General features: G+C 42.1%; 1 protein-coding gene across 1 annotated transcript in view; it reads right to left on the bottom strand.

Annotated features, from left to right (window-relative positions):
• Window positions 1–945: 945 nt before the first annotated feature.
• The window catches only part of washc3 (WASH complex subunit 3), a 38,248-nt gene continuing 15,364 nt past the window's right edge, over window positions 946–23,829 (bottom strand). The window contains exons 4-7 of the mRNA XM_078567624.1: window positions 17,194–17,313; window positions 10,132–10,245; window positions 8,546–8,610; window positions 946–3,736 (exon numbers count right to left, since the gene is read on the bottom strand). Coding sequence (XP_078423750.1) covers window positions 3,655–3,736; window positions 8,546–8,610; window positions 10,132–10,245; window positions 17,194–17,313 — 381 coding nt within the window. The 3' untranslated portion in view covers window positions 946–3,654. The remainder of the gene's footprint in view (window positions 3,737–8,545; window positions 8,611–10,131; window positions 10,246–17,193; window positions 17,314–23,829) is intronic.

Below are 23,829 nucleotides of genomic sequence, written 5' to 3'. Positions count from 1 at the left end.
GGCAGGAAAAATAAAAAAAGCAGCAAATTATATAAATGGTGACAGATTACAGAGCTCAGATGCGGTGCGGATCTGGGTGTCCTAGTACATGAATCGCAAAAGGCTAGTATGCAGGTACAGCAATAATTAGGAAAGGTAATTGAATGCTATCATTTTTTGCAAGGGGAATTGAATACAGAAGTAGGGAGGTTATGCTTCAGTTATATAGGACATTGGTGAGACCACATCTGGAGTACTGTGCGCAGTATTGGTCTCCTTATTTAAGGATGTAAATGCATTGGAAGCAGTTCAGAGAAGGTGTTCAAAACTAATACCTGGATTGGGCGAGTTGTCTTATGAGGAAAGGTTGGACGGGCTAGGCTTGTATCCGGTGGAGTTTAGAAGAATAAGAGGCGACTTGACCGGAACATACAAGATCCTGAGGGGTCTTGACAGGTTGGATTTGGAGAGGATGTTTCCTCTTGTGGGAGAATCTAGAACTAGGGGTCATTGTTTAAAAATAAGGGATTGCTCAATTAGGACCGAGATGAGAAATGTTTTCACTCAGAGGGTTGAGTCTTTGAAGCTCTCTTCATTAAAAAGTGGTGGAAGCAGAGTCTTTGAATATCTTTAAGGCAGAGGTGGATAGATCCTTGTTACGCAAAGGGGCGAATGGTTATCAGGGGTATGCAAGAATGTGGGGTTGAGGTTACAATCAGAACAGCCATGATCTTATTGAATGACAGGGCAGGCTCGAAGGGCCAAGTGGCCTACTCCTGCTCCTAATTCGTATGAGGTAACAGGTGGAACATGTTAAAGGATTTAGGCGTTGGAACTGAAAAATGCAAGGCTATTCTGCCTACTGCAACTCCTGGCACATAAGTTCATCTCTGGCCACAGTTTACACCCTGCACAATTTGCATGGATAATAAAGCTCAGGCTTGACATATTGAGAAACAGCACATGCCAAGATTATTGCTTTATTTTCAGTGGTACAAATAAATACTGAATTATTAATGAAGGAACAATTTTGGAGGTTACAGACCTGAGCAATAATAATAAGAATTTTAGTTAACTACTTAACTCAAACTGAAGTGATATGACTGGATAAAACTGCAGAGAAATCTAGTTTACCTGCAGGGACTTCCAAATTTTTTCTCAACTCCTTCCTGTGAATCACAGAACTGCCTGGTTAATATTCAGAGTGGGTTTGATAAGGCACCCTGTTCACATACACAGGGCCAACTTATGCTGGAAAACTTAACCGATCTTCCAACTTTCCATGCATCACACTTCGTTTTATAAGGTTACCAAGAGCTCATGAAAACCAGTGCAACTAGTTACTTTTGAGCCAATTAGTGCACAGCATTCAAATGCAGGAAGAATATAAAAATGATGCAGGGAAATGGCATTAGAGAGCTGCAGATAGCAATGGGCCGAATGGCCTCCTGAAAGAAAGAAAAAGAACTTGCATTTATATAGCGCTTTTCATGACCTCAGGGCATCCCAAAGAACTTTACAGTCAATGAAGTGCTTTTTAAAGTGTAGTCACTGCTACAGTGTAGATAATGTGTACTCTTACTGTTATGAAGGAACTGAGTCATTCATCATGCACACACAATAGTGAAAGCCATCTGCTTACAAAAATCTGTGTTGGGACGGTTGCTATATTACTTAAGTGAGCCAGCTGGCTTGCTAAAATCATGTGGTATTAATGTATACGTGACAGTCAGATACAAGAACCACAGCAACAAAACTCTAGCGATATGTCAGCTCCTGGGCTGGCCTGGGATCCAGCCTCTCTACTCCAGGTTAGTGCCCTCATTCTCTCCAGTCTCATTTTCTACCCGCCAGGTGACACCATTACATTAAACAAATATCCAACCTATACTTTATTCAGTGAATAATGTGACTGAACACTGGTAATTGCATTATAAAGATGTCTGGTCTGTTACAGGAGGCTGTAAACGATATAAGCCCTTCACTGACATGTAAAGTGCTTGGGCCATCTTGGGGTCATGAAAAGTGCTTTACAAATGCATGTTCTTGCTTTCTCTTATTAATACATTTCACAAGAAACTTAGCTGAATTAGAGATGTAAAGGGAAAACCTATAGGTTCCACATTGCCAGCAATGAGCTATGTTTGAATAGAGTGGGAGTTGGAGATAGGATTACCAACATGTTGTACTGATTATCTGACCCACACTCCCTTCCAGTACAGCTTTCTGCTCCTGTGGTCATGATTGATGGAGTGCCACCACAGACAAGAGGGTGTAATTACAATGCGACAAGTTTATGTTACAATTCCCATTATTAGTGCTGAGGACAGAGTGCACATCTTTAAGGTGGGGACTGGATTATTTTCTGACCTTACCCCACCCTTTCAGCTGAAGACCAACTTGACCTTGACTCCCTGTGTGCAATGACTAAAGCGATTGACTGGCGTTGTTTGCAATGTTCACAGGTTAGGCAAACAAAGATTCCCCAGGAAAATCTAAAGTTCAGGATAGTTTAACTTGGATGGACAAAAAAACCCAAGATTTGAAAAAGAAACAGTTCAACAATTAAGGGTTTACCAATAACAGGACCATAAATGTGAAAGGATTCTTTTGAAGCAATAGTGAGTTATGAATTCATATTAAAATTAGCTCAAATTTGGTGAAGGTTACACACTCTTCAGCACAGTTCCTGCAGCAGGAATGTTAATCAATGTTGTTCAGAATCAGACCTTGCATCAGCTTTAAGGAATGGCACTAACTCAGAACACTTTGCAAGAATGGAATGCTGCAGCAGCACAAACGGAATAACCTCATGGGACCGATACAGAAAGTTAAGCATCTGACGCACCCTGTCAAATTCAAGCTCACCATTCGAAAATGATGATGATGGCCGGGTGGGTGGGGAGAGAATGTGGGGGTGCGCGCTGAGAGGCAGCATGGAGAGAAATAATTCTCATCTAACACCAGCTAGTCAGGTATCAAGCTCCTGGTACCAGCTGAGTAGTTAAAATGAAGCGGCGTAGGGGGGAAAAGAAGCACCTGTCTCAGTGAGTCACCCAAGTGACTGGTTAACAAAATATTATAGACAATCATGCAGCTACTTCATATCTGCACAAGTCCACTCTTCACAGTTCAGGCTTTAGGCATCAGATGAGGGCTTTTGTGTCTGGACAGAATAGAATATGAACAAAATCATTTTTAGTGTTGAGGACAGAATGTAAATCTTTAAGATGGGGACTGAATTATTTTTCATCATTTTTCCAAGATCAAGCTGAACAAATTATGCACAATGTCTGGGAAAATAAATCTTATGGCATTTTCATCCCTCCCCCAACCGCTTTTAGTGCCTAGACAAAAGTACTGATTTGCTCACTAAAATCTTTAACTTTACAGCTTAAATACGGTAGAAAGGAGATTATAATTTTTTTGTACAAATAAAAGTGCAGCTCTGCATTCGAACAGTCGCAAAACTTAGTTTTAAGCTACGGATGGACTCGTGCCAGAGATGTAGTTATAGTCTTGCACACCAAGTGTATTCACACACAGTGATGGAGGCGGCACACACTAATGCAATCCTTTTCCACGCCCTAAACCATCAAAAAAATATGCCCCCCGGCACAACTATCAGTGCTCCGTATTCTCCAGTTTTCGAACTGAAATGTCTGAAGTCTGTTTTCAATCACTGAATGAAGACTCGCTGCCAGAGCTGTCTCCCTCATCCTCTTTAACCCCATCGGGAACAGGGGCATCTGGAGTCCTGCACAGGAAAGAAAAATATGTGGGATAGTCAAAGAATATAACACTAAAGGAATCAGCACATTGAAGTTACAGCTGTAGTTAATGATGGATATACAATCTATTACAAATAAAGAACAGAAAAATTTCTAGACTGTAATTTAACTTGCACAAATGTTCTCGTTAAACAGTGATGCACTACCAGTGGGATACTGAGGCAGTCAAGGAAGCCTGGAAACTAAAAACAGGAGATGTTTTGTTGATATAGTCTAGGATTTACCCAGGCAACTGGAGTGGCAAAGCCAGTAGCTTTTCTGCCTCTGAGCCAGAAGGCCCAGGGTTCAAGTCCCACTCCAGGACTTGTTGTCTATGAAAGAATCCAGCCACCACTGCAGGCAAGCCAGTACATATCCCAGCCCAATCCACAGGGAAAGAAACAAAAACAAAAATACCTGGAAAAACTCAGCAGGTCTGACAGCATCTGCGGAGAGGAATACAGTTAACGTTTCGAGTTCGTATGACGCTTCATCAGAACTAAGGAAATGGAGAAATGAGGTGAAATATAAGCTGGCAGAGGGGGGGTGGGACAGGTAGAGCTGGATAGAGGGCCAGTGATAGGTGGAGGCAAAGAAGAGATGTCATAGACAAAAGGACAAAGGGGTGTTGACGGTGCTGATATTATCTAAGGAATGTGCTAATGGCATTATTATTATACTTCACCTCATTTCTCCATTTCCTTAGTTCTGTTGAAGAGTCATATGGACTCAAAACGTCAACCGTGTTCCTCTCCGCAGATGCTGTCAGACCTGCTGAGTTTTTCCAGGTATTTTTGTTATTGTTTCAGATTTTCAGCATCCACAGTGTTTTGCTTTTATCCCACGGAAAGAAAGACTGTCTCCATAGACAGATAAAACTGCTTCACCCAGCCAAACAGGCTTATAAAATGAAAAGAAAGACTTGCATTTATGTAGAGCCTTTCATGACCTTGGCATGTCTGAAAGCACTTTATAGCCAATGAAGTTGTTTTTGAAGTGTAATCCCTATTGCAATGTAGGAGACACACACACAAATCCCACAAACATGATAATGACCAGATAATCTATTTTTGTGATATTGATTGAGGGATAAACATTGGGCAGGGCACTGGGGATATCTTCCCCCTGTTCTCTGCCAAAACAGTGGTATGCGACCTTTTACACGCATCTGATCTGTCTCATCCAAAAGATTTGTAAGTACAGCACTCCCTCAGTAAGCTGATGACTCATTTAGGACTGCAATGAGGAGAAACTTTTTCTCTCAGAGTTGTGAATCTTTGGACCTCTCTTCCTTAAAAGGCAGTGGAGGCAGAGTCTTTGAATATTTTTAAGGCAGAAGTAGATAGATTCTTGATAAGCAAGGGGGTGAAAGGTTATCAGGGGTAGGCGGTAATGTGGAGTTGAGGTTCCAACCAGATCAGCCATGATTTCATTAAATGGCAGAGCAGGCTCAAAGGGCCGAGTGGCCTACTCCTGCTCCTAATTCATATGTTTGTATGTCTATGATTTAGTCACAAAGCTCTTGTGCAAAATCTGCCCAAATATCCACTTTGTGCTACCTTCAGGTGAGGCACCCCAGTGATAGGCCAGGCTTATAAAATTACCTCCCCACCTGTGCTCTGTCAGGTTTATTAACTTGAATTGTACCTTTTATGACAATAACTGGACAATTTGTTATTTGTCAAGCTTTGCAAACCTCCACACCACAAAATGCAAAAGCACCAAATTAGACAGGAGCAAGTACTCAAAGTCCAACCACAAAACAGTTCAAGCAAAGGTAGAGTCCTTGACTTTTTGTGCCCTTGCTACAGTAGGGGATCCTGTGGGGGAAACAACGTTACAAATCTCTTGGGAAAGGCTTCATTACTCTACAAGTTGGATACCACATTCAAAAAACAGGGTTCCATTGAACTTGCACGTTTGGAGCAGTGGGTACTGCGCTTGTGGTTACTGCATCCAGCTGTAAAGCTTAGCTTCAGGCATGACAAAGATCGAGTATCATTGTAAGTGTATAAGAGTAACATGGAGCTGATCAGAAATCAATACAGATCCCAGCTTTCAGCTCAACTGACCCTTGTGCACCTTTTTTTAGAGGGGGGAGGCGGAACAATTAGTGCTCCCACTTCCAACTTGTTAGATCTGTACGTACAGTGTACTGGGTAAGATTAAAGTCTGGCGACGAGGCCTCAGGACTGAGTATCCACTGATGCTCATTGCCCAGGCTGACATACAAGAATGATCGCAAAGTGTTGGAAGATTAGCAATACAGTAATTCAGGGAGAGGGCAGACAGTGAAGAGAAAGATGCAGGGAGAAAATTACAAAAACCCAAACAGACCCAAACAAGGATCTCAATGATTACTACTTCTTTAGAAGATACCACTTAGCATGATAGAATCATACAATGATATAGCACAGGAGGCACCCATTCGGTCCATCGCCCTGTGCTGGCTCTTTGAAATGACTTATCCAATTAGTCCTACAGCCCTTGCTCTTTCCTCATAGCTCAATCATATTCCCCTTTTCAATTCTCTTTGAAAGTTAGTACTGAATCTGCTTTCAGGCAGTGCATTTCAGATCACAACAGCTTATGCTTGGTTTTTTTTCTCATCTCCCTTCTCGTTCTTTTGCCAGTTACCCTGTGTCCCTCTAGTTACCAACACCACACGGCCCCTCAGTGTCCCTTCACTGGGGGCTCCATCAAGACACTTCATGATTTTGAATACCTCTACCCAAATCTTCCCCTACCCTTCTTTGCTCTAAGGAGAATTCAGCTTTTCTCATCTATCCATATCTTTCATTCCTGGTACCAATCTAGCAAATTACTTCATCCTCCAAGACCTTGTGGCTTTCTAAAGTGTGTGCCAGACTGGCCACAATGTTCCAACTGGGGCATAACCAGTGTTTTAAAAATATTTAGCATACTCTTCTAGCTTTTGTACTCTATGATTCTATTTATAAAGCCAAGGATCCCACGTGTTTCTAACAGACTTCCCACAACAACAAAGTATATTGTATAGCACCTTTAATGTAATGAAACAACCCAACATGCTTCACAGGTGCATCATGAAACAAGGTGCGACCCTAAGCCACATAAGGAGATATTAGGTCAGATGACCAAAAGCTTGATCAAACAGGTAGGTTTTAAGGGGTGTCTTAAAAGAAAGAAAGCGAAGTAGAGAGATGGAGGGGTTTCGGGAGGGTATACCAGAACTTGTGGCCCAGGCACCTGAAGGCACAGCCAATGGAAGAACAATTAAAATCGGGGATGCACAAGAGACCAGAATTGGAGGAGCGCTGATATCTCAGAGGCTTGTGGGGCTCGAGGAAGTTACAGGGATAGGAGGGCAAGGCCATGGAAGGATGCAAATTTTAAAATCCGGGTAAGGCAGCACAGGGGTGATAGGGGAATGGAACTTAACATGGGTAGCAGAGTTTTGGACGATCTCAAGTTTACAGAAGTGTTTTCCTAACACATTCAAAGATTTACACACTTATACTCTGTGTCTCTGTTCCTGCACCTGGTTTAACATCGTATCATTTAGTTTATATTGCATTTCATCACTCTTCCTACCCAAATAAATCATTTCGCATTACTCTGTACTGAATTTCATCTGCCATGTGTCTACCCAATTTCACCTTTGTCTTCATCCTCCTGAAGTCTATTATGATCTGCTTCGCTATCCCCAGTATGATGGAATGCCATTAAGATTAAAAAAAAATCATGTTTGCAGAAGTTGGTGAAGAAGGATAACAGGGAAGAGTCAAGAATCAGAGGAAATGATGGACTGAAGATGGCAATAATAGCTTTCAAGAAGAAAAAGGTGACCGAGGGCACCTGGGTCCAAACTCATGATTCTGACTTTCGGAAATCCAACCCTCAGTATCCAAGCAACTCAGTTCTATTGCAAGGAACGTAGGACAGGAGGAGGCCATAACAGGTACTGTAGCATAATGGTTATGTTACTGAACTAGTAATCCAGGGGCCTAGTTTAAATGATCCAGAGACACAAGTTCAAGCCCATATGGGCTGGGGAACTTCAATTAATTAATTAAACCCAACTGGTTCACTAAGATCCTTTAGGGAAGGAATCTGAAATCCTTACCCAGTCTGGCCTACATGTGGCTCCAGACCCACACCAATGTGGTTGACTCTCAACTGCCCTCTAAAATGGCCTAGTGAGCCAATTAACTATTTTTAAGAAGGTGGCTGAGCCCCACCTTCTCATGAGCAATTACAGATGGTCAATAAATGATAGCCATGCCAACAATACACATCCTGTGAATGAATAAAAAAGTTAACCCCCTTAGTCTGCTCTGCCATTCAAGCAGATCATGGCTGGTCTGTGACCTCAATTTACCATATCCCTTAATATTATTACCCAACAAAATGCCGACTGATCTCAGTTTTGAAAGCTCCAAATGTTCCTTAGCATCCACAGCCTTCTGAAGGGCAGAACTCCAGATTTCTATCACCCTTTGAGTTTCTATCTTTTGCTCCCTGTTTTGTTTGAATTTCGTGGTCCTGGTAGAGTGGATAGGGCTGTCTGCGGCACTAATGTCTCAATAGGGGATAAATCCTAAACCAGCGCATAAAGTCTCATCAGTCTGAAATATATATAACTGTCTATAAACATTCGTTTAAACTTTGTACGTGACATGCAAAACTCAGCTTAGGCCCCTGGTTGAATGGAACCCATTTCTCTGGTGCAATTGAATTAGCTAGGTATTAGCCAGAGACAAAAGAACATTTAAACACAAGAAGAAACATTTCAGCAGAGATTGGTGGAAACTCACTCCAACAGGTCCGGGTTGAGTCCATCAGAAATCATTTTGTTCCTTATGGCCATAACAGGAACACCCTGCAATACAGAATGAGGATTTAGAACATTCTTCTGCGTTGCAAGGTGAACAGTTCACAAAGAGCAAGCTGAAGTGGAGCAGATGGTAAGGTTGCAGTATTGCAGTTAGGGGATCAGCATCTTGGTCACACTTTCTATCCGATGTTAACATGCTTCCTAGGTAACAATATTTGTCTACCTGTGTGACTCCTTCATTATTCTCTGTGACCTTACATTCTGGTGTGATTTTCTTTTTGGACACTACTAGACATTTTGTTTTCTTACAATTTATGCTCAGCCCTTTCTTCTCACTTTCATTCACTAGTCTATCCAAACCTTTTGGAGTTTCTCTTCAGAGTCGGCAATAAGAATAGAATCATCAGCGTACCTTATATTATTAAAGTTGTATCCTCCAACTAATAATCCAGGAAGGTCTTCAATCTCTCTAAGAATATTTTCACTATACAAACTGAATAAATCTGGGGAGGAAACACACCCCTATCTCACCCCTCTTTTACTCTCCACAAAATTGCTTAGATTCTCAGCTTCAACAGCTGCAATTTGTTCCCAATAAAGCTTTATCACTCCAAGATCTTTGCCAACAAGGTCAAGGGACTCTAAAATGCTCATCAATTCTTCATGTTTCACCTTATCAAATGCCTGACTATAATCAATAAAACACCTGAATGCATCTTTTTTCATCTCAGTGGCTCTCGAAAAATGTAAAGATTATGATCAACTCAAAATTAGCCACGAAAACAAAGCTGAGAATCCTGGAATGCTACATCACACCAATTTTGACATACAAAAGAGTTGTTGGATGATCAGTGAAGCAATGCAGAGAAGAACTGAGGTTGCAGAGTTGTGGTTTTTTTAACCAAATAATGAAGATATCTTGGATCAGTTATGCTACCAATGAAGAGATGCTAGTAAAATCTGAGGCCAAAAGAACTCTGCTGACCAAGGTCAGGAAGAGACGGTGGAATTTCTTGGGCGCGCAATAATAAATCATGATTTAGAAAGCCTGATGGTGATAGGAAAGATGGAGGTAGACAATGAACCATCTTTTTAAAAAGCCTTGAAAACTGGATGAACGCACCATCAACGGAGATGATCCATGCCTCTATAACAAGATTAACATGGAGGTTCATGGTTGACAATGACCTCTTAAGGCATAGGTACCTGAAGAGACAGAAGTTCTCACAAACAGCAATGTGATAATGACCAGATCATTTGTTTTAGTGATGCTGATTGAGGGAAAAATATTGGCCTGGAAACCAAGCAGAACTCCCCTGTTCTTGTCTGAAATAGTGACACGGGATCTTTTACATTCACTCGATTTAATGTCTTATCCGAAAGACAGTGCCTCCAATAGAGCAGCACGCCCTCACAACTGCACCAGAAGCGCCAGTCTGGGCTAGGAGCTCAAGTCTCTTGGGTGGGACTTGAATCTATGACCCAGAGGGGAGAGTGCTGCCCACTGAGGCATGGCTGATATTAAAGGCAAGACTTCTACCACCAGGAAAAAGAAAATTAACTCACCACTTGCACCATCTTCAGGTATCTTGCATATCGAGGGTCTTTGGCTACAGTAACAGCATTTTCTGTCGGTGAATCTGCTTTGCTTTGGGTTGTAGATTCAATGTTTTGTTGGACCTGAAAAATAAAAACAACTGCAATTAGAGACAAAATCTTAGATGAAAATCTCAATGAAAGGAAACAAACTTAATTAAATTTGAACAAACAATAGCTTCTCAGGTCGAAAACCATTTAACAAATTTCCTCGTATAGAAAGTACAAAACTGAGACAGATGGAGTCAAAATATCCCATGAAGTGCACCCATGTATTCAAGGATGACTGATGGCAGGGGAAAGGAGGAAATGACAGATCCTCTTTCAGGACATCACAGAAGAATGTCATATATAGCCAGTTACTCTGAAGTGCAGTGACATAGGCAAGTGCAGCAACTGCACTTTGCATCTGACAATGCAGCCCTCCCAGATAATAGTCCCCACCGCTTACAACAGACATGTCGGTATGAATGAGATTTGCCCGCTATAGGCAGCGGCAGACTGTAAAACCAGTATAGTAACAATAAAAACTTACATTTATATAGTGCCATTAACATATCAAAATGCCCCAAGGCACTTCATAGGACCAATCATCAAACAAAATCTGACACTGAGCCACAAGGAGATATTAGGACAGGTGGCCAAAAGCTGGGTCAATGACAGGTTTAAGGAGCATCTTAAAAGGAGAGAATCAGAGGGGAGGAGAGTTTAGAGAAGTTCAGAATTTAGGGTCAAGGTAGCTGAAGGCATGGCAACCAATGGCAGAGTGATTAAAATTGGGGATGGGCTAGAGGCCCGATTGGAGGGTCACAGAGAGGGGGATGGGTGAGGCCATGGGAGGGATTTGCAAACAAGGATGGATGAGAATTTTAAAAATCGAGGTATTGCTTAACCAGGAGCCAAGTTAAGATTCAGGCAGCAGAGTTTTAAATGAGCTCATGTTTATGAAGGGTGATCGGTAGGAGGCCAGCCAGGAGAGCTTTGAAGTAGTTAAGTCTAGAGGTAATAAAGGGATGGATGAAGGTTTCACCAGACGATGAAGCAAGATTGGAATAAAAACAAAATGCTGGAGATCCAAAATAAAATCAGAAAATGCTGGAAAAACTCAGCAGGTCTGGCAGCATCTGTGGCAAGAGAAACAGAGTTATCGTTTTGAGTCCGTGTGACTCTTCTTCAGAAGTGAAGAGAAGTCGTCAGTTCCGAAGAAGAGTCATAATGGACTCGAAATGTTAACTCGGTTTCTCTCTCCACAAATGCTGCCAGACCTGCTGAGTTTTTCCAGCATTTTCTGTTTTTTGTTTGAGGCAAAATGTGAGATGGACAATGTTTTAGAGGCGGAAGTAGGCAATCTTGATGATGGAGCATATATGGCATTGGACACTCATCTCACAGACAAATAGGATGCCAAGGTTGCAAATTATTTGGTAGTGGAGTTTTGAATATGCTCGGTGTTGAAGGGAAAATATGGGAGGCTGGCTAAGAGAACAATGGAATAGGCTAGAGGTAATAAAGACATGGATGAAGGGTTCAGCAACAGATGAATTGAGGCAAGGTTGGAGACAGGCAATGCTCTGGAGCTGAAAATAGGCGATCTTGAAGATGGAGAGGATGTGAGATCAAAAGTTTATCCAGGGTCAAAGAGGATGGCAAGGTTGTGAATGGACTGGTTCAGCCTCAGAAAGCAAGTTGCCAGGGAGAGGGATGGAATCGGTTTCTAGGAAACCGAAGACAATGGCTTTGGTGTTCCCAATATTTAGCAGCAGGAAGGCAAGAGGGAGATCCAACATGCACATTAAAAAAAATCCAATGCATTTTTTGCCACTCTTTTTTTGCTCTTTGAACATATAGGGGCCAAAGCTGATTAATAACGCCCCTGTCAATCCGTGCAACATTGTGGGACCGTAGCACTGACCTTTGATCCAACCGAATAGGAGAGCACAGCAAGAAAGGAAAGCAGAAGAACAAACTCTCTAGCAGCTGGTCGGAGACGAGAAATGGGTGAGGGACGGAACCCTGCGGTTATTGAAGCAGGGTCATCTGTTAAAAGAAGGATTCCATGATAAAGCACACCCGAAATAGCCGGCCCACTTCATATGCTAAAAGTGGAGCCTTTGTAATCGACTAGAGTGGTAATGGCGAATGATTAGAACGATTTGCATGAGTCAGGAAGTGCCGGTGATTTGCGTAGATGGTGTAAGTGGTGGGGAGTGTACTACACTGAAGTGGAAGCTTAGATTGTCTAGCACGTAGAAAAGATCAAAAGGCTCATGTCGTGTTAGTATAAGCAGCTTTAATGCAACACCATATTCAATCATGTTAAAAGATAATGTAGAGGTAGGATATAATTCTTAATCCAGCCCTTTCCTCGCAATTGACCGACTGAATCTAATAGAAGGAACCCTGGCACAATAGAAGCTGTCATAAGGCTCCTGCTTTGAGAACCCTAAGCAGCCACGATTCTGCACTCCTTTGCTCACTGCAAGCTATCTGGATCATGACAACATGGAATATTTACACAAAAGAAACATTAAATATGAAACTCTCCTGCTTTTTATTCAACTCCAAGTTAAACTTTAGATTCTAAGGGGCTTCACAGGAGAAAACCTGTTAGCAAATACTGAGGCGCATAAAGGGATATTAAAAAAGGTAGCTTAAAGCTTGGGTTAAAGAGAAAGTGCATTAAGGAGCATCTTAAAGATGGATAGAGAGGGAACTAGAGAGGCATTGGAGGTTTAGGGAGCTAAGGGCCTAGGCAGCTGAAGGCACGGCCGCCAAAGGTGGAGTGATAGAAACTAGGGATGGACAAGGTGCCGGAATTGGAAGAGAACAGAGATCTTTCAGGGTTGTGGGACTGGAGGGGGTTACAGAGGTAGGCAGGGGTGCGGCTACAGAGGGATTTTGAAGCTGAGACTTTGCTGGACATGGAGCCAACGTAGGTAAGCAAGCACAGGGGACCATCCCTCTTCCTCTTCAAACAAATTAAAATAGGAAGCAAAATGCACAAGCCTAAGTAAAGAATGGTGGGGAAAAAAATCAGGTTCATCACTGACCTAGTCTGTTAAATAATGCAATCATGAGCCCTATCAAACAATTTCATATTGTGCACCAGTAAAATGCCCTAAATTGCAAAGTCAATACTCCTCAGTACATCAGAGGGATTTGTTTCACTCATACCCGACAGTCCTTATGGGCACTCTGCAGGCGATTACCAACTTAGACCCAGAACTAACATCTTCTGCAATACTTAAGTTGGATGAGCTACTTTGAATCCTGCTTTAAAGGAGAGAGGAGCCACCTTTGAGGGGAAGGCAGCTAATTTCCATAAAGTAATCCAAAAATCTGGTGCACCCATAACTCCCTTCCAACACTCACCCCAGAACGACCTCTCCCAAAATGTTGCATATATAGCGCTTGTCCAAGTATGGTGCAAGAACACCCTGCATCCCACTCCACTCCTCCCCAAAAATGCCACGAACGCTCTTTTGGCCACAGAATTGCCTAAACATATCTTTCAATTGTAGAGTCAACAACCATTCAGTAATGAAAGACCAGCACGTCATACATGATAAACAAAGGGTAACTGAACTATGTGAGATATCACATGAATGGCAATCAGCAATGCATGACATTTCTGAAGCGATGTTTAAGGTTCTGCCATGAGCTGTGTGTCTATCAAACAAAAATAGCCCCCTAGCAATGGGGAATTCCAGAGATTCCTGTCATAATCCACCATTCCCAGTGAGACATCCTCCAGTTCAGAACTCCTATTACAGCAGATTTTCCACATGAAGTCATCCTTTGACTTGCTTCATTTTTAATCTGAATGTCAAATGCAATTCCTAATTTTATTTATATTTATTCATATGAAGTCAGCTTTTGGAAAAGCGTTCCTGCTCTAATTGTGCAACATAACCACAACTTAATTATACCGCAATGGGTCAACACATGATCTTCAATAATTGCATAATATATCATTTAAAACAAATGGGCTAGGGTTTAAATTACTTCACCAATGCCCTTCAAATAAGGACTTTTTTAAAACAGTCTTACAGTGCAGAGATATACATTTCTGCAGTGCTGATAATAACACACAGGCTGGGACTGTACTGCTCTTTAAGTCAGATTCTAATAGCTGACTCCTAGCGTTTTACTCTAGATTTTTCTCACCTGGGTATCTAAGCAGGCTGCTCACATACAAGAGGCCGGGTTCAACTGTTTTGTTCTCGGGATTGGACCTTGAAGCACATTTACACTGCTGCTTCAGCATTGGTTCTGGGAGTCTGAGCTGGTCCCCAGGATTTACATGGGTTAAATCAGCTTGTTGTGGCTTAGAGGCAGGCTTGTATACTCAGTTTTGCATGTTGGGAATGGGAGTTAACAGCAAGGCCATTGCACTTCCAGAGTTGGAATTAAAAGATTAATATGAAATAGACCACGGTGACAAACTGTTCTACTCTCGTGCACTAGGAGCGAGGAAGGCAAATGTAAAACACTCATGTTGAAAGAGGGACAGAAGTAATTTGCTTTTTGGAAATACATTCATACAATTTGGAAACACATGTTGTGGAGCCTCACAGTTCACACGCTATAGTTCAAATCCATGTTCCCATTAATTTGCACACATGGCAAGTGGCTGATGCCAACAGATCTCAATATCCCCATTTAGGATTTAGCTACCAATGAGGCAGAAGAGCAGCCCTGTTCAAACCTCCATGTCCATGTATTTCAAATGAGACAAGCCAGAAAATAGTGGAGCCATAACTTACACAAAGGAAAGTGTCATAGTTGCTGTGACACAATTATGATTGTTGGAGGCCAATTATCAAAGCACTGGGACATTGCAGGAAGAGTTCCTCTGGGAAACATCTTTGGCTGCTTCATCAGTGCCCTTCTCTCTCTCAGTCATGAGTCTGCTCACCGACAAGGGCACAGATTCAAAATAATTGGCAAAAGGAGTAAATGTGATGTGAGGAAAAAAATTTTCACCCAGAGGGCGGCTGGAGTCTGGAATAAACTTCCTAAAAGGGTGATGGTGGCAGGTTTGATCGAGGTATTCAAAAGGGAATTGGATTACTACCTGAAAAGAGAGAATGTGCAAGGTTACAGGGATAAGGCAAGGAAGTGGGACTAGGTGGAATGCTCTTTCAGAGAGCCAGTGCAGACTCAATGGGCTGAATGGACTCCTGCATTGTAAAGGTACTGTGATTACAGCTCCATTCGCAAATCTTGCGGTAATGAAGCATTCAATGCCAGGACGCAACTGGACACGGACAATACCTAAGCTTCAGCTCAAAATTTGGCAGATAATTTATAGGCCAAATAAGTTTTGGGTTAATGATCATCCCCAAAAAGAGAAAGTCAAGGTCATCTTCTCCAACCTTCAACGGCAGCGCTATGGCTGATTTATCCACGATTAGCATCACTGCTGATCACAAGTTCTGGACAAAACATATGAATTAGGAGGAGTAGGCTATTCAGCCCATCAAGCCTGCGCCCCCCTTCAATAAAAAAATGGTTAATCCGATTATGGTCTTAACTCCACATTCTTTACCCCTGGTAACCTTTGACTCCCTTGTTAGTCAAGAATCTACCTACCTCTGCCTTAAAAATATTCAATGACCCTGCCTCCACCGCTCTCTGGACCAACACAATGGCTACAAGGCAGATTGGAGGCTGGGTAATCTTAGAGAAATGGCTCGCCTGTAGGCCAGTGTAAAGCCCTCTCCACCATTTGCAAGGCTCAAGTTGCTGGGTGAAAAGCTTGGAACTTCCTACCTTACACGATTGTGGGCACACCTTCCCCACAGCCTTCAGCAGTTCAAGAAGTTGGTCACCAAGTTCTCAAGGGCAATTAGGGATTGGCAATAAATGCCAACCTTGCTAGCGATGCTCTTATCCTCAAGAATGAATTGTTAAACAGTCATGATGGAATACTCACCATTGGCCTGAATGGGTGCAGAATATCACAGTTCACATGACAGCAGTTTACTTGTTTAGTGCCTCTGCCACTGAACACAATACTAATCCCCCTCACCAGCACACTACTGTACATACCGTACCTATGTACAATTTACAGGATGCACCACAGCAACTCACCAACTCCTGTGACCTCCACCACTGAGAAGGACAGCAGCAGCAATGTTGTGGTAATATCAGTTACATACAATCCTGACTTGGACATGTAATCGGTCATTCCTTCACTATTAATGGACCAATGTCCTGGATTTCGTTTCCTAATACACACATAGGAGCAGCACCCATTACACAGACTGCAGCAGTTGAAGTAGAAGGGCCCGCCACTACCTTCTCAAACACAATTAGGGATGAGCAATAAATGCTGGCCTTGTTATCCTGTGAACAGAAAGGATTGATTGGGTTTTGGGAAGCTTATAACTAGGATTTACAGGCTGTAAACGATCCACAAGCCTGAATCCGGATGCCTGTGGCACAATGTAGAAGGCATCAGGCTTGTCTTTTACTCAGCTTGAACTCTCCCAGTCCAGTATAGAATAAGTGCACATTGTAGGCCAGCCCTTTTACAATGCAGCAAGTTGTGACATGGATGCTGCTAACATAGGAGTCTAACCATTAATTCCAACTGCATTACTCAATTACTTACTGGTATATTGTTTAAGACCTCTGCATTTTGGACACTTTCCTCTATAATACAATTGAGCAGTATTTTGAAAACTACCCATCATGTCTTCAACTGATCACAGCATGAACTTTACAATCCTTTGTGTCCATCAAATCATATCGCACAGATGACAACCATGTAGCCCATCATGCTTGTGCTGGTTCTTCGAAAGAGCTATTTAATCAGCCGCGTTCACCCACTCTTTTCCTCATAATCCAGCAAGTTTTTCCTTTTCAAGTATTTATATAATTCCATTTTGAAGTTTACTATTGAATCTGCTTCCACCACTCTTTCAGGCAGTGCACTCCAGATCAGCATAACTCACTGCATAAAAAACATTCTCCTCAGCTCCTCACTCGCCCTTCACTTCATCCAACAAATAATCAAATTTATACCTCGGGAGGGGACGGCTGATGCTGGTTTGTTGCTGTCACGGAGGTTGGGCCGTTTGCAAAATTCTGATCCTGGTTTGTCACCTCTACTTTGACATCTTCCAGACCCGGTATTGACGAAAGCTGCAAGTCACAAAATAACAGGTTAAAACTTCCAAAATGTGCAATCCACCAGCTTAATAAAGCTGCAAGTCACGAAGCATTTTCCATCTTTTGCTCCCACCTAAGGGAGCAGAAGGTTTTAACATCTTATTCGAAGACTGGCACTGGGTGTGACAGCTTAGATTCGTTGCTTAGGTCTCTGGTGGAGGATTTGAGCTCATGACTGTCTTACTTGAATAATGCCAAAGTAAATTCCATTTTGAACTCAATGGCTTAACATCCAAAAGATCCTCAGGCCAGAAAACTGTAACTTGACAAACTGTCAATTAACTTCATAGCTGGCTTTGTATGATCCACAAATCAGTCAATAAATGTGCTGTTACTTGCTGTTATTTCTCACCTTGGAGTTAGGCCACACAACTTTATGAGATTTACAGGCCCATCACTGGGAGAACCTACTGAGCCAGTCAAAATAGTTCTACAAAAGCCACTGTCCATGAACCAGAAAACAGATGTTCATCTATTTCGCATTTATACAAAAACACTTCCCTTGCATGTATATAGTGCCTTTCACTATCTCAGGATGTTCCACAAAGTGCTTCACAGCCTACAGAACACTTTTGCAATGTATGTATTGTTGGAGTGTTGGAAACATGGCAGCCAATACGCGCACAGCAAGCTACCACAAACATCAATAAAATAAACCAACTATTTTTGATGCTGTTCATTGAGGAATAAATATAACTCAGGTCGCTGGTGGAATTCCTCTGCCCCTTTTCAAAATAGCTTCACAGGATCCTTTGCAGCCATTTGAGGATGGCACCTTCGACAGTGCAGCATCCCCTCAGTCCAACACTGAAATACAAACCTAGATCATGACATGGCCTTGGACGCAGAGGTGGAAGTGCTACCTACTGAGCCAAGGTTGATACCTAGAATACTTTGTTTTGGGAAAAGAGAAAGAAACGCAAGTTGTATGTTATTGTTGTTACTGCATCATTTCAAAAAGATTGAAATCAAGGCATTTTACTTGAACTGACATCAAATTCTCAAAACAGCCTCACTGTAATTTAGGGGGAAGTTACAGAATTGGTTAGAAGGATGGACACTGATTCCATCAATCTCAAAACATGGAATATAATCAATGACTGAGCGATGAAATTAAAACCAGCAAATTTAAATATCTCTCCACAAAATCTGGAACCAAAATTGTGGTCAAAAATATGACACCAATCCAAGCCTTCAAATGCCCTTGTGCATTTCTACTTAATGTTTTGGGCAGAAGAACAGAATCAGTCAAGTCTGCTCTTCCAAACCACCCATCAGTTTCCTTAACTTGATTGCAGAATAGCCCGGTATCACTTTCCCCAACAGGAATTGAACCAGTTCTTTAAAAAACTGCCAGGATTTCTGTTCCCCTACCCTCTGCTTGCAATCGGTTCTGCAATTCTTGTTTAAATAGAAGCACCACCCAAATTCCCATTTTCCGTTAACATCCTCAAGTCATAATTGTGTCCCTTGGTCATTGTATTCTGTACCTGACAAGAATTTCCCGAATCCAAATCGAAGAACTTGACAAAGCAACCTTAGATACTTGTTTCTCTCTGATTGTTTTTCTTCTCCTGCTGGAACTGGCTCTTTTATCTTTCCAGAAAGTTTAAAAATATCTCAAATTTGCAAGTGAGTAAAATCATCATCATAAAGTCACTGCAGCAACAACTTCTTTGTCATTAAAAGGAAAGTACTATAACTTAAATATTTTGACGCTTTCAAAAGAATGAGTGTGAGCCTGTGGGAGAAGGGTGAGAACGGAAAGTCAGAGAGAGAGACAGACACAAATTAAAGAAAGCAGACTTTCCTCAGCACTACAAAATATGTGCAGCTTGACTAATATAGCATTCAGTTGGCTGGTTCCTTTTAAATGAGTAAAGTTTTTCCATAAACATATGGCAATATTAGTGTCTAAGGGGGCTGCTCGAGTCCACTGCAGTTTCATCAAAAACTATTACAAGTCTCAAGTGTCATTACTCTGAGCAATTAAACAGTTCACAAGAACAGTAATAAGTTAAAATATCTTTTTTCGGTTGACTTGTAAAATCCTACCCATTGTTACTTTTAAAAAAAATATTTTCATCTTTATATTAAAATTACGCGCAACCTGCTCTTCCCCCTAAATTGGAGAAACTTCTTCAACTTTGCTTCCCATTTTCACCCTTCTCTTAGTTTTACAAGGTGCATTTCCTACTCTTCCCTTCCTTTCCTTCTCTGTCTCCCTTTCTGGCCATGGGCTATCAACTAATATTCATTATAAGCCTACTGGCTCCAATAGCTATCTCGACTACACTTCCTCACACCCTACAACCTGTCAGGACTCCATTCCATTCTCCCAGTTCCTTCATTTCCGCCGTATCTGTTCTGGCGATGCAACCTTCTACAATAGCACTTCTGAGGTGTCTGCTTTTTTCCTCAGCCGAGGATTCTTCCCCACCATGGTTGAAAAAGCCCTGAACCGTGTCTGACCTGTTTCCCACAGTTTTGCTCTCACCACTTCCCATCCCCCCGGAACCGTGATAGGTTTCCTCTTGTCATCTCTTTACACCTACCAGCCTCTATATTCAATGATCATTTTCCACATTTCTGCCAGCTCCAGCACGATGCCACCAGCAAACACACCTTGCCCCCTTTCAGTCTTCCAAAGAGATCATTCCCTCTGTGATATCCTGGTCCACTCCTCTATCACCCCCAACACCCCATCCCCTTCCCACAGCATCTTCACATGCAAATGCAGGAGTTGTAACACCTGCCCTTTTACCTTCCCTCTCCTCACCATCCAAGGCCCCAAACACTTCTTCCAGGTGCAGCAGCGATTTACATGGTTTACTTCTTTCGATCTAGCCTACTGCATTCGCCGCTCACAATGTGGTCACCTGTGTACCGGGGAGGCCAAACGCAGACTAGGTGACCGCTTTCCAGTCCACAAGCATGACACTGAGCTGCCAGTGGCACGTCATTTTAATTCTCCGCCTTGCTTTCACTCTGACATCTCTGCCTTCCACCTGTTGCACTGTTCTAGTGAAGCTCAACATAAGCTTGAGGAACAGCCCCATATCTTTCAATTAGGCTCTTTACAGCCTTCTGGACTTGACACTGAGCTCAACCATTTCAGACGGTGAACTCTGTCCCTATTTTTAGTTCTTCTTCTTCGCATATTTTTATTTTTCTCTGATTTTCGCTTTCAAACAGCAGCGCCTGCTCTAAGAGCTTTTGTTTCTTTTTTTCTTTTCTTGCTCCATCACCATTCCCCACTTTGGTCCTGGGAGACTAACTCTTCTGTCATTCAGTCTGTCCTATCTTCCACCATGTCACAGACCTCCTTTTTGTCCTTGTCCCACCCACCCCTTGCTCAACAGCTATTACATTTAACTTTTCCCAGTTCTGACGAAAGGTCACAGACATGAAATGTTAACTCTGTTTCTCTCTCCACAGATGCTGTCTGACCTGTTGGGTATTTCCAGCGTTTTCTGTTTTTATTCCAGAATCCAGCATCTACAGTACTCTGCTTTTCAACTAAACTAAAAGCAACATTGACTAAACACTATTTCAGCAGGCAACTTGCACTCTAAACTACGATAAAGCTTCCCCATTTAACTTTTAAAAAACCCAAAAATCCACCACCATGGTTATACTTTACTTGTTTCCTTCAGTGGGCACTTCATTCTAAAGGAAGCAAGCTAAGGCTATTCTCAGCTCCTGATGGCTTGCTTCCTTTTTCAGTCAGGTAAATTCTAATCCCCAAGCTGACTTTCATGGTGATGGTCACCCTGGGCATTTCTCGCTCTAGCCAAAGCTAAGTGAATCTTCCAGCTTTGTTTAAACCCTCATGAGCTTGGTTTCTTCAATCCGAGTGTGAGCTCCGACCTGCATACTGTGTGGTGAACATTGTTCTCTCTCTCTCTCTCTCAGATTCTTGCAGACTGTATGTCTGTCTGAGGTTCAGGGATATCTCAGAAAAACCTACAAACCAATCCTACAATGACTTCCTATGGACTTTTTCCTTCCTAAAGTCCATTTCCATGGAAATGTGAATCACATAGGCCTTGTATTCAGATAGAAATGCTGATTAGCTATCTTTTTGACCCTCAATTCCACTCCAAACAGTTTAAAGTATTACCGTTATAAACCTGATATTTCTAACCCCTCCGTGTTGAGACCCGGAGATTAAGAGTCTACCCAGGGTCGTCACCGATGCCCTTGCCATTGTCTACAGATGCAAGCATCTTGCACCTTGGTCCCAGTAAATCAATCTGGGCCCCAATGTCCCCATAGCGACTGAGCCACCCAAGTTTGTTGTCGGGCAGAATTCAAAGCAGGTCACATGGCCTGCTTCATTCCTCCATTTTATCCTAAATTAAAGGGTCAGTCCCAACACATCATAATCTTGTAAACTTCATATTTGTAACAAAATGACATGGTTGCCAAAAATATCAGCACAGGAGGAAGCCATTCGGACCATCTTGCCTGTGCTGGCTGTCTGCAACAGCAACTCAGCCAGCCTCACTCCCTATAGCCCTGCAAATTTCCTCTGTTCAGGTGCTTACCCAATTCTTTTCTGAAAGTCAGGATTGAATCTGCCTCCACCACATGCTTAGGCAGTTAATTCCAGGTCTTAACCACTTGGTGCATAAAAAAGTTTTTCCACACGTCACCACTGGTTCTTTTGTCAATCACCTTAAATAGGTATCCTCTTCTGCAAATGGGAAGTTTCTCTCTATCTACTCTGTCTAGACCACACATGCTTTTGAACACCTCTATCAAATCTCCTCTTAATTTTCTCTTCTCTAAGGAGAATAACCCCAGCTTCTCCAATTTACCTTCATAACTGAAGTCCCTCAGCCCTGGAACCATTCTCGTAAATCTTTATGCACACTCTAAAGCTGTCACATCCTTCCTAAAATGAGGTGCCCAGAATTGGGGACAATACTCCAGGTGAGGCCAGACCTGTGTTTTCACGGTAAATGACCATATACACAGATGAAATGTTGCTCCTATCCTCAGTCAGCAAACCTTCCAAAACAAATAAAGCCATTGACATTTCAAAGAAAGCAAGCTTCAAGAAAACATATAACAAAGCGTTTAGCTATTTTCAATACTGAGAGGTAAATGATTTTAACTATGCTTCAAAGCACCATCTGTCTGTGCAGGCTAGCCACCTGAAACTCCTGTACATTAACTGAACCAATGTAAAATGCAAGATGGTGTGCTGTCGCTTTCCAGTATACTGAAATTGATGAGTAAAAGCTGCTAATACGGAGATGCTACAACCTCTAAAATCAATACTAGAAGCTCTAGGGAGAGCGTCTCATCTTTCTACTGGGCATTTTACAACCTCAACAGTGGGCTGGTTTTTACTCTCAGCGGCAATGGTGCCAGCCGTTCATTACACTTAACTTGTCCACAGGCTTTCTATGGAATTTAGCACTATTTCAGCTTCACTTTCACTAATTATACATTCCAGCAGCATGACGACATACTTATTGACGGAAATGTACTACAAGGTTGTCCTTTATCCTTGTTAGTTACAGATCGCGTATCCTTTACCTGAAACCCTCAGGGCCAATTGCATTTTGGATTTCAGGTAATTTCGGTTTTTGGATACCACATATAAACTTACATTACAATATCCTAAGCCTAGGCTAACTATAGTCTAAAGTAAATAAAATGGCTAGGAAAGTGAGATCTATGACTGAATAATAAATACAGGATGTCTGTAATAAGTTTCTTTCTGACATGTTCGCCACAAAAATCACAAGGTAAACAATGCAGACAAGCAACTAAACTTCCCTTGCTAAAGAGGTTTAAAAAAGTGCGGTATTTGGATGTGTTCGATTTTTGGATATATGGATAAAGGATACTCGACCTGTATTACGTGGAAAATACGGCATGGAAATAAAAGACTGAAAATTTTTAAAATCCTATTTTTCAAGCATTTCATTACATTGTTACCCTGACAGGTCGCAAACTTATTCATTCATCACTCACGACCTCTTACCAAATCCCATTTCTTTCTGCGTTCGATCATGGGAAAATATCCCCAAGTCAGTTACGCTGCCTTCAAATTCCCAATCTAGCTGCTGCCCCTTCATTTGCCACAATACTTCTGCAGCTGTCAATCTGCTTAATCACACTTCCACCTCTGATTCCTTTCTTGTCCTTAGTAAACCCTTAATTGCTTTCATCCTAAATATTTCTCCTGGTATGGCCGCTACTTTCTTTCCTCATGTCCAAGTGGCGCAGACTTGAACATATGTGACAGACAACTGATTTCGTCATCCACTGCCAGATCTTGTTCCAGTCAGCCAAAACTGCTCAGTACTTCAGGATCATCCTGGAGGGAGAATATAACACCCCTTCCTGCTTCTTCCCTCCAACTGTTTTCTTAAAGTTCTCTACCCTCCCTCCTCCACCCTTACTGCCAACAAATGCAAAGAGGTCATGGTCTTCTTTGTCAATAAAATGGAGCCCATCTGCTCAGCTACT

The sequence above is a fragment of the Cetorhinus maximus genome, chromosome 22, assembly GCF_964194155.1.
Source record: "Cetorhinus maximus chromosome 22, sCetMax3.hap1.1, whole genome shotgun sequence".
In the NCBI taxonomy this organism is placed as follows: domain Eukaryota; kingdom Metazoa; phylum Chordata; class Chondrichthyes; order Lamniformes; family Cetorhinidae; genus Cetorhinus; species Cetorhinus maximus.
Note: the sequence above shows the minus strand (reverse complement) of the source record. Positions and strands in the feature narration are given on the sequence as shown.